The sequence below is a fragment of the Chrysoperla carnea genome, chromosome 3, assembly GCF_905475395.1.
Source record: "Chrysoperla carnea chromosome 3, inChrCarn1.1, whole genome shotgun sequence".
In the NCBI taxonomy this organism is placed as follows: Eukaryota; Metazoa; Arthropoda; class Insecta; order Neuroptera; family Chrysopidae; genus Chrysoperla; species Chrysoperla carnea.
Window position 1 is genome coordinate 55,616,573 of NC_058339.1, and position 12,677 is coordinate 55,629,249.

The following is a 12,677-nucleotide window of genomic DNA, read 5'->3' on the forward strand; positions in this document are numbered from 1 at the left end:
CACAAAAAATAGGGATCATTTTAACGTATATAAAGGGGATCATTTTACTCGTAACGACATATTTGAATATCGTTATAAAAATTGATATTTTTCTTATACACCTATGAAAATGTGTTATAATATTATTAAAAGTCAACAGAAACTAAGAGTAAAACAACCAGTCGTCGAAAATTAACACAAAAAAAGAAATTTTACGTTGAAAGTTGTGTTATCATAGATCAAAAGCAATAAAATTAATATTCATACATCGCCATAAGTCTTTGTTGAATGATTATTTTGATCACATGGAAGTATGCTATCGATAAATATACTAGATGTCTTTAATGGTTCACTGAAAACAACAGGGATCATTTTACTCATAGGGATCATTATAGAGCACTTTCTCGTACGTCCAAAATGCGTCAAGATCCTATTTGCAAAAAAAAAAAAAAAATTGTAAATGAGAAAACAACTAATGTCAGTGGAGTCCAGAACAGGAACTGGTCTATAAAAATTCATTGGTAACATGCAAAATGAAAATGGAAAAGTTTAGTGGAATTATTTATAGGCTGTTTTTTTGAGCTTACCTATACATACTTAGTATAAGTACACAAATATACATTCAGTAAATAAAGTGTCTTTTATAATGAATATACTTACTACACCTCTATCGTGTACATAGCCTTCATGACGTTGAGTTGTATATAAATTATAAACACTGACCCATACATAAAACCATTTCATTATCACAAGTTGAACAATACAGATCGCGATTATTATTTGTATACAAAACATTAATTATTATTATACTTACTACACCTTCAACCAATCAACCTGTTTACTTTAATTAATAAGTGATTATTATAGCACAGTGATTATTTTAAAAACCAATGATAAAACAAAAATTCATTCTTAAAAATCTAAAAAAATCTTTAATCTTAAAAGTGATGATTACTATGAAACATTAAATTTAAAAAACAAAAATTAGTGAACATCTTAAATTATAATTTAAATTATTTATTTATTTAATTTATTTATTTATTTATTTATTTATTAATTACTAAAAAAAAAAAAAACTAATAACAAAAATGTCTTCAATGGAAATAACACCGGCCGCAAATTTTGATAAAAATAATGCTGATACTTTACGTAATATACGGGAATCGTTAGCGTTAGCGGAAACATTGGCTAAGGCAAGTTTAATGACATCACCAGCTGCTAAACGTCGATTAGCTGCTCGTCAATTGGAAATTAATGGAATGGAAAATGCAGAGAATGGTGAATCTTCATCATCATCTTATGTACCACCAAAACAACTTTTGTTGTATTTAGTTCGGTACGTATGCACTTAATACAATATAAGATAAATGTCTGTAAAGTTAGCACTATCTAATAATATTGTTTTTGTACTTTTTTTTGGCTTTATTTTTTGAAAAATTAATATTCAAATTTAAATAAAGACTAAAATTAAAACTGCTTTACAAAGTATCTAATCGTATTCAATCGTATATTTTTGATTATTCAAGCTATACGTCGACATTACAAATGTAAGCATTTTTAAAGTATTTCGGTACGAATATATACTCAATGCCATTAAAAACAGACGAGTTAAACCATTCTAAGTTTTATTATAACATTACATATAATTCACGTATAATGTTATAATTATAACACTTAGAATGGTAAAACATTTAGGTTATAAAGAGTGAAATGAAAATGATACAAAAAATTTTAAATTAACCGTACAGAGAATCGAAAAGAATTTTTTTACAAAAGACGTATAAAAGAGTGACAAAAGTAAGTTTCAGGTAAAAAACCGATAGACTCTTATCATGTGATATCTACGGTTAAAGATATCCCTAGATCCACCGAGAATGAGGAATGAAAATTGCTTCTTGAGTACTAATGAATTTTTCTTTAAATATTTTATGTGCTGAAAATAATTGTCGAAGATGTTTCGTTCTAAAGTGATACCAAAAATTTTTATAATATATATGTTTATATAATAATTTTTATATAAACAAATAAAAAAATTGAGTTTTTGGATTAAAAAAATTTTTTTTCAACTTAGTTACAATTCGTGACAAAATTCTGAAGAATAATTTACAGATTAACTCATTGGAAAGCTTTAATATAAAAACAATTCTTTTTTTATAAAAATTATATAGATAGGTATTATAAATGTACGTTTTGAGAAACGAAAACTTGAACGAATTTCTACTCCAGTTTCAAACCAAGCACCTTCAAAAATTTACTTCAAACATAAGATACATAAGAAAAACATTGGTACAGCCACAGATATGCATCGTTTACATAAAAAGACTTAATAGACCCATCATTGAGCATAATTAAAAATTCGCGAGGAAAATTTTTGCAGGATACCGTTTAAAACATGCTCCTGAACGTAAAAGTATAAGTTGCCGGTGGGTATCCCGGTAGGATATTGTTTAAACAAATTTTTTTAAACAAATAAGTAATGTTGACCGAATTGCTTGGGAAAAAATTTTATATATTAGACATTTCTATTCAACCCTCCAGTTTTCGAGAAAAAATTCGTAAAATTTGAAAAAACGCGATTTTTACTATTTTCACACATCAAAAATTCTTTGAAAAAATCAGATTTTTAATAGATTTAAAATTTTTATTTATAGTGTAAAGCTAACTAAACAACATCTCGCAAAAATTTTTGGCTTAATTGCATTTTAAGTGATTGATTGTTAATTGTTAAGAGAGCGCGCGAAAACCCTCCAAAAATATTCTGTTCAATGATAAAATTATATGATGCAACTTTTTCCGAAGCTCAATATTACTTATTTGCTTAAAAAAATATTTACGTTCAGGAGAATGTTTTAAACGGGATCCTGCAAAAGTTTTCTAAGCGAAAGTTAATCATGTTGAATGACGGATTTTGCTGGGTCTATAAGAGTTTGATTCTTTGGTCAAGTTCTTAATTTATATCCGGACCCGGTGTATTGTCCAGTAGGTCTAACAACTTTTTTTGTTGTAAATTAAATGCGGTAGTGCTAACTTGAAAGATGTAAATAATAAACTTTCTTGCATAATAAAAATACTATTGATTTTTGTTTATAAATATTATTTTTGCATTACTCGTACATACAACAACTGTAATATTGTTTATTGAACGTGATTACGTATTTGGATGTAAATACACGTGCTTTTTCAAGTATTTATAAAGGTGTTTTTTTATTATTTTATTATAAAAAAAAGTAATATCTTGATATTGATCAGATTGAAACATTATTAATTATTTATTGGTACAGTTTAATTATGTTTTTAATATATTTTAAAGCACGTGATTTATTCAAGAGATGCGTAAATTATTTTATAAAATATAATAATATTTTAATTTATATTGAGATCAAAGATCATGTTTACTTTCTTTAATTATTATTATTATAGGTGAGATTTACCTACGCTTTTTGAAAATAAAAAAATGATGAAATATTTTTTTTTCCTTATAAACAAATAACTCTCAATTTGATAATGATTTCACTAAACTTAAAAATCTAATGAATAATATTTGATGAAATTTCTAGTCTCTTAATTTTAATTCCGGTATATGCAGTTTTGATTTTAAGCTAAATGTAAGATTAAGATCAAACTTAAAATAGGACTGTTTAAAGGTAAAAACCGGTACTTCAATCTTTATCATGAAAATATCTAATATTGTGTTACGTGTTTTTAATATAATTTACGTTAAATTTTGGGTAAATAGGATGTAATAATTTCTTCTTAAAATTTTTAATTATTAATAATAAATTGTAAAATAACTACAACAGTGGTTCTATATAAGGTATCTACGAAAAGAAATAATCTTACTCTTCAACTTTTCTCAACCGATGTTTTTCTTCTTCAAATTAATTTATAATTTACTTTTTTATTACACGCAAAAACTAATGAATTGATTTGAATGAAACTTAACAATGATATTGCTCATACATCATAATAACACATGAGCTATAATTTATAAAGGTATATTTAAAAAAAAAAATTAAATTTAATCTTACATTTTACTGCAATTATTTTAGCTGTGATGGCTATAAAGCGGTCGCTATTTACTTTTAAGCCTAGTGAAGCGGGCGGGTATCAAGCTAGTTTTATATAAATAAATACTAATAACCGGCTAAAATTCAAAAACAGTTCCTATAATCATTTAAAATAAAAACATGTCTAATTAATAATTATAAATAATATAAAACATATCTAATAATTATCTAATTTAAATATTCATCAAGTATCCGGCATATATGTACTAGGTATAATGACGTACTATGAAATTTCATTGAACGAATATACAATAAATATTTAATTTTTTTTAAACCGTAAATGTCTGTAATGTTTACGGTTTCTTTGGGTGTGATTATTATTTTAAAAAAAAATTTATAAGCACTTTCAATTTCATTGAAAAAATATTACGTGTATTCAATATTCAAACACGGAATTGTATAGCTGCAGATATCCCTTATTGTGTTTTTAAACATATACATAATAATATTATTTAAATTATTTTTTAAGATAGTACGTACGTCCGTTTCAAACAAGTCTAAAAAAAATATGCTCATAAATACATTTAGGCACTACTAGCGAGCCGCCCGGCTTCGCCCTGGTGCAATGCTGATACTAAATATACTACATAATGTGTTTATGTACTAAAATGTGTTTATTTACGACTTCCACATAAACCTTCCTCTTGAATCACTCTATCTATTTAAAAAGGATCAAAATCCGTTGTGTAGTTTTAAAGATATAAGCATACATAGGGACAGACAGACAGCGGTAAGCGACTTTAGTTTATGCTATGTAGTGATGTGTGACATCAGTAGTGATACCGTACTTAATACTTAGACATTGTATTTATACATACAAATACCTACAACTAAATATTTAATAGTTGAAAGTATCTTTTTGTTTCTGTTTATCTTTTCCTTAAATAGGGTGAAAATTGTTTTTTGGTTTCAAAAAATTCGTCATAAATTGATGCATCGATAAGTTGTTTTAAAAGAAAATATGTAGAAAACTTTGTTCCAACCTCGGTGGCAAATATATCTTTTACTAGAAAGCCCAACAAATTTTTAATTTAGCAATTTTCAAGAAGGCTATTATTATTAACATCTATACCTATAATGTTATTACATTCTACAGAAAAGTGATTTTACAGACGTACTACCTTAAGTGATATATTTTTTTAATATTGTAATTAAAAATAATTTGATTATTTTTTATGATAGTCATAAAATTTATAAAAATAAAATGCATTTATTACGTTTTTTCTGTTATGCAATATTTCGTCCATATGTGTTTGATTTAAATGATACGTAAATTCAGTATTGAAAATTTCTATAAATCAGTTGTGAAATAATAAAAGCTATATTTTCTTATCCCCCTAAGCAACATTTTATTTCGACTTTTATCATTATTAATTTATAAGATGCTGATGGATCCTTAGGAAACTTAAGGCTAAAATTCTAGACCAGAAATAAAAAGTGTTCGTATTATGTAAAATTAATCTATAGGTTAAAGATCTTTCCTTTCACAAAAATAAGAAAAACAAGAGATTTTAAATTTTTGAGACAAATAATCACTAGTTTTCAAAATAAAATAATAGTCATTCCCTTCAACCGAATTTCATATCGTTTTATTTAGTGGCAATAACTAAATGCAAACATATATTTGTTGCATTTTTATTACGTCGAAGAATCAAGTTTCAAAGAATCACATTTTATTTTCAAACTTTAGTTAAATAAATAAGTATTTAATTTTAACTTGGTCGAGGCTTTAGATAATACAAGCTTTTTAAGCATTAATGCTCCATTTTTCCAACATTTTCTGAAAGATACTGAGACTTGGCTATGTTAGATGATTTTTGTAGGTGTATTTTAAGGGATAAATTTTTGTTAGAAACATTTATCATTGTTTACCTCGAAAATAAATCGGACGGACAATCGAAAATAAATCGGACGGACAAACTTTAATATAATTTGTATATTTCATATATACATTGTATAAATAGCATAAGATATAATTTTCACTTCATTTTATAAGCCCACTGTCTATTATTAAAATGAGAAAACATTTATATTATTATGAAAATTTTCCATAAAGGCTAAGTATAAAATATTCTTTTTTATGAATTTTAAAAATGCTTTAAATATAAAGTATTCTTATGTTATTTTTAAAAACTCTAATTAAAAATAATTTTTATAGTTTAATGAGGCTTATAAAATTAAAAAAAAAAAATAAATTGCATTGTTATGCGTTTTTTATGTAATCATGAATGTGTGATTTAGTTAATGATATGCAAATGCAATTTTAATCTTAATTAAAAAAGTGGCGTAGTTTTATGTAAATTTATTCTAATTACTTAATAACGACATTTGTTTTATTAGTGATTTGGGAATTGATATTTAAAAAACTAATAACGAAAATATAGTAGCTCAGTTGGTTAAGGCGTAACCAATTCCGTCCGCGGTATGCTTAGGGTAGCGGGTTCGATTCCCGCCGTCGCAACAAAATTAACTTAATTAATAGTAGTGATGGGTTGGTGTAGTGCATGGTATATGCATGAAGGAGGTGTACTCAGCCTCTGAAAATACTTAAGGAGCTGATAAATGAAATTACCAGCGGAAAGGTGGTAAAACACATATGGTACCACAATGGGCTCTATAGGCTAAGTGTGTCCTTCGTAGACAGCCAATATAACCTAGCCTAACCTAATAAAGAAAATAGATATAAAACTAATAAATGCGTATATTAATGGAAAAATAAAATATAAACTACAAAAAAGCATGGGATGCTCGATTTCCGTCCGTAGAGAAATTTAATACACCACGTATTAAAAGCATACTAAACATACACTACTAGGAGTTTTGACACTATTAATTATTTTTGATCTAAGAATAAAAAGTTAATTTATTTTATCAGCACTTTTTTTTTTTTTTTTTTAAACAAATAAAAGACAGTGGCATTGATTTCGGATTGCTGATAAATGAGAACCAGACTGTGTACCTGAAGATTTCAGATGAGTGATCTGAAAATAGATGTTATTACAAATGAGGCGGTGTCAGAATTTAAATATTTATGAGAGCTTATAATTGATTAGACTGCCGCTGCCTAGATTCGGACTCACAACCTCAGAGTCTAAGTAATCAAACAGATAAAGGTTATTATACCTTTACTCGGTCGGCCAATCGAAGTGGAAATCGAGTTTACATTGCAAATACCACATTTCATAAAAGAGTAACAGTTGATATAATAGTGACAGTTACTCAGTTAATTCAAGATTGAAAGAAAAATAATAAGGAAAATATATGGAGGTGTTAGAGTTAAAGAGGAGGATTGGCGTATCCGAACCTTCAGAAGAAGAGGAAGGCCTCGCTTCAGATGGTTTGACTAAGTTCTGGATCTCCTGAAGGTGATGTAAGTCGCCTTCTAAGAGCGCCTTCTCTTACTACATGCATTTCTTCTGATCACCTCCACTATATTGCCATTTCATATCGTTTTTTCGTAACTTTTTTTTTTTCGGTATTTATCGTAAGTGGATGGAAAAAGTTCAATTTATACTTTGTAATAAAATTCAATTTAACTGTTTTTCAAACATTTCGAAATAGAATAAAACTTCTTTGTATTTATTTAATAAAAAAACAAAAAAAAATCTTGATTCATTCTTATGTAAATATTACACATTCAAATAAAAAAAAATTATATACCTATGAGTTTTTTGTTTTTGGTCAGTGACTGCTGACTGAGAATAATTATATTATAAAAGTAAAAAAAAAAAAATGTAATACTTGTAAAACCACTTATTATTTTGTATGGTGTACCAAACCTGTCAGTAAACTATTGTTTACGTTGTATTTTTCTGGTTTGTAGTTAAGTACGTACCTACTTACATTATTAGATACGTTTTTGTCGTAATAAATAATAAAACGTGAGTCTCTCTGCAGCGCCATCATAAAAAGTTGATATTTACAAAACCGCAGTTCAATTTGTGATCCGGAGGGCGCTAAGACTCCCAGCGTTTGCTATATTAATTACTTTAGACATCACTTCAAATGATAAACGTATCAACGTAAATATGTATCTAAATCTAAGCACATAAGTAAGTTGTTACCCATATAAAGATATTATTAAATTATGTTAAAAAAATATTTATAACATTAATATAACCTCGATTGTGAACTATATTCTCTTTTACCGACAAAATATTGTTATTTTACTTTGAATTTCCGCAATATTATGATAACGAGTGATTTTTGGGTGGACTCGCAAATATGGTTTTGTATCGGGGCGTTTTCAGCTCTACTTTCGGCCCGGTTTGTGTAGCTATACTATTTGGGCTCAATCTATCCACCAAGAAAGTTTGATCAAACCAGATATCATTGTTTTTTTTTTAAATTTTCCCTTTTTTTCCAATTTTTAAAAACTTAAAGTAGAAGGTGCACAATTACCTATATGTTACAACTGTCATAAATATTGAAAAATCAACTTTTTACGACAATTTTGAATTTAATGCGAGATTCGTACCTCTGTGCATCTGTGTCTCTGAATCTGTGTGAAACGCACGGATTTGCATAAAGCATATATGTAATTCGTGTGTTTTTTGTGACATAGAGTATACATATGGAAATATGTTCACACTTGCAGAAGTTACACTGAAACTTGTAAAAATGGGTTCAGGACATATTCAGTACAACACTTTCGTTTCTTCGAAAATTTAAAGAGTCGTATTTGAAGGGAGGAAGGTATGTGAAAAATTGAATATTCTGAGTTTTCTCACAATCTCCCCTCTGATCTCAAATTAGCTTTAGGGATAAGTTTGCCAACTTTGAAAAAATCTATTCCGGAATATTTTGAAAATAATCAATAATAATTTATATGTAGTTATTAAACGGGACAATAAAAAAATGGTAAAAAAAAAAAATATTTAAAATTTATTTATTAATTTAAGCACACTTATGCCAGAAAATTACCACAAATCACAGGTATTTATGAAGCCGTGTGTAGAGGAAACCTTTCTCAAGGATAAAGACCATAAAAAACCATAAAATTTAGGCAAATAAATACATAGTTTTCTGTTTGCAGCGCTAACTATTTAAACATTCGTTAGATAACTAACAATTTCGTCATATAGATAATACACAAAGTTAAATAATCAAAATCAGATCGGAAGAATACAAAGGTCCGCGTAAATATTAGGTTATTATTTTAAAGTTCAGTTCGGGAAAATTAAAAAAATTATTTTAAAAAACGTTAAAATATAGGTTGCTGGAATTTACCACTTCGAAATTTGTTGAATACAAAAAAGGATTAATATAATATTCCCCTCCCCTGAGAAATAATCATCTTATACACATCAATTCTCCTACTCATACCTTGTGTCAGGAAGTATTCTGAACTTTTCATTCAATCATTAAAATATTAAGATAAATTTTTTTTTAATGAACTTACCGGACCAATACTTATATATATTCGCAAAGATATACGTACATGCATGATATTTAATTTTTAACTTTTTTTTTTTGTTTTGAAAATTGAAAATGAAAAAAAAAAGTTGTAATATTATTAATTTATTTTATCTAGGTACACATCAAAAGAATTTAGATAATAAATATAATTTTAGTAAACAATATCATTATAATATGAAAAAAAAAGATAATTATAATAAAAATTTTATTTTGCTATGCGAAAAATGTTAAAAATTTTCTATGTTATTATTTGAGGTATTTTATTAAATTTTATCATATTAATTCCTTCCTGTTGGTATGCGCACTGATTATTTTTTTTGTATAAATATTTCGGAATGAAAAATAGATAAACTTACAGGAACTTGACGTAAATACTTATGCGTATATTGTGTTTGTAATTTTTTTAAATAAAATTTATTTATAAAACCAAAACCATTAACTACAAAAAAAGATATAGAGTGGTAATAATTTTAATTTTATAGGCTTTGTTTCTGCCCTGCGCCAACACCAACATACATTTTTTTTGTAGAATATAGTATTTATTCCTTGATCGGAATATATCTTGTCTTTATACTTTTATTATGAAACCAAACATACATTTGTTTCAAATTTTTGTGTTCAAGAAATGTCAGTTAAAATAACACATAACATTTGAGGCGAGACTGAGACTGAAAATTTTCTTTTTTAAAATATCTATATCTTTATAATTTATAGCACATGTGTTATTCTAATGTATAAGCTATATTGCTGTATAGTTTCATTAAAAATAATTCGCTAGTTTTGGCGCGAAAGCGTAACAAACAAACAAACACCCTTAATTTCATATTTATAATATATACACAGACGATTAGAAGTCTAAAATCGATCTGCGGTTCTCTAGATATCAGGTCTAGGATGTAATCACTTCTGTATAATATAATTATTTGTGTAACATTTTCGTGTCTTATACTTTCGTATTGGTATGCTTATGTTTAAATTATACACACACAGGCTCACACTGCTCATACAGTGCGTCACATTTAAGATGAAGACATCCTCATATTTTCGTTATTTATTGAAATATCGATTTGAAATTTTGCACAGTCAAACAGAGTGATGTTTCACATTTTTTAAGATACTTAACCGAAATCTAAACTTTAAACTCAGACTACTACAAATTAACAAATTGGGCCGATTCTTAATATTTTGCTCAGGATCAAAAGAGGTTAGAGATATCCAAAAAAATGATTAGAAAAAGTTGCTTAGAATATTTTTTTACACCCATGTAGCGATTTTCAGAACAAAATTCAGAATTTCCTAAATTTCGCCTACCAAATAGTCATCATACTGATGATAGCAATAAGTAACATACGCTATTTATAGCTAATTCATTCAGTCGAAAATTTATAGAATATAAAAATTGATCTATAGGATATTGGGACAAAAAAGAAAATTATTTCGAAAAATCCTAGAGTTCTCATTTATTATCTTTAATAATACTTGTAATCGATTTTAAAGACTATCACAAACAGTTTTAAAAAAAATTAAATAATTAATTTCTTAATTATTAAATAAAAATTATTATTAAATATTAAAAATTATTTGCTTTAGCAATTTCAATCAATAAAAAAAGAAAGTTTTTTCAGCGTATTTAAAAATTTTATCGAGCATATAGTAGAAAATATTATACATTTTATTTTGCATATTTTATTTAAAAAAAAAATGTGAATATTTAAGTACCGGAACAATATATTAAATTATTATAGCAACTATTTTCGTATTATAATATGTGTCAGCAAGGTTGACCTTGCTTTATAAGCACTAAGTTTCTTAGAATGTATAAAAATATTTTCATACGGTTAATGATTTTTTTCAAAACATTTTAGTCATGTAGTCAAAATATAATATTTTTACACACATTTATACCATGTATATATGAAATATATCATAGTATGTTAAGTTTAGTCACAAGTTTCTAACGCTTAAAAATATTGATGCTATCAACAAAATTTTGGTATAGGTATTCATAAAATCACCTAATGAGTCCATTTCCGATTGTCTGTCCGTCTGTTTGTCCGTAAGCACGATAACTCAAAAACGAAAAGAGATATCAAGCTGAAATTTTTATAGCGTGATTAGGAAGAAAAAAGTGAGACTGAGTTCGTAAATGAGCAACATAGGTCAATTGGGTCTTGCATCCGTAGGACCCATCTTGTAAACCGTTAGAGATAGAACAAAAGTTCATATGTATAAAATTTTATAATATGTATTATATGGGAATATCAGTTATGAATGTGTAGCTATAAACGAGTGGATATCTTTCTTTACTTACGTGACGTCAAAAAACAAACGATTGCGTCATCAACTCTGTCTATACATGGTATTTCAACAATTAACTCAGTCAATTGTTTGTTTTCACTTGTTTTTAATTATTTTTACACGCAGATTATTTTTAACAAATTTGAAATTATGAATTCGGTACGTTTGAATTTTATTAGTTCCTAAATTTTACATTTGATCTTAGATTAGAAAGTGCTATACTATAATGATTCCTCAGGGTATAATGATCCCTCAGAGTGAAATGATCCCTCGTTGTTTTAAGTGAACCATTAAAGTCATCTAGTACATCTATCGATAGATGGCTTCCACGTGACCAAAATAATCATTCAACAAGGACTTATGGCGTATAATATATTTTGTGTTTCGTAGCAAAAGTATTAATTTTACTACTTATGATCTATAGTAAATTTCATTTTTTTGCTAGTTTTCGCCGATCGGTTGTTTTTCTCTTGGCTTTTATTAATATTATAATATATAGGCGTATAATAAATTTTAAGGTCAGTTTTTATGACGATATTCAAATATGTCGTTACGAGTAAAATAATCCCCTTTAAATACCTAAAAATGATTCCTATTTTGTGTGTAAAGTTATAATAGAATATATATACCCGTCACATGATAAAGATAAAATGATCTCCCATCATGTGACGGGTCTTGAATGTGTTGATTTAGACGATTTTATCAGTCATATTTGTTTTCATACTAATCGTTGATGCTATATGTGAAAGAACAACTAATATTTTATGTAAACAAAAACTCATATATCTTTACCCATAACTTTTTCATAAATCAAGACAAATGAAAATAAAGCTATTAATGACAACTTTAATTTATTTTTAAATTATATTTATTTTTATATTCTATAAATCTGAATTCTCATAGGTTTTATTTAGA

General features: G+C 26.7%; 1 protein-coding gene across 2 annotated transcripts in view; it reads left to right on the forward strand.

Moving 5' to 3' along the window:
• The first annotated feature begins 1,031 nt into the window (after positions 1–1,031).
• Positions 1,032–12,677, forward strand: part of LOC123296750 (nocturnin) — a 36,506-nt gene continuing 24,860 nt past the window's right edge. For both annotated transcript variants that reach the window (XM_044878388.1, XR_006535194.1), the window contains exon 1: positions 1,032–1,315. In XM_044878388.1, coding sequence (XP_044734323.1) covers positions 1,068–1,315 — 248 coding nt within the window. In that variant the 5' untranslated portion in view covers positions 1,032–1,067. The remainder of the gene's footprint in view (positions 1,316–12,677) is intronic.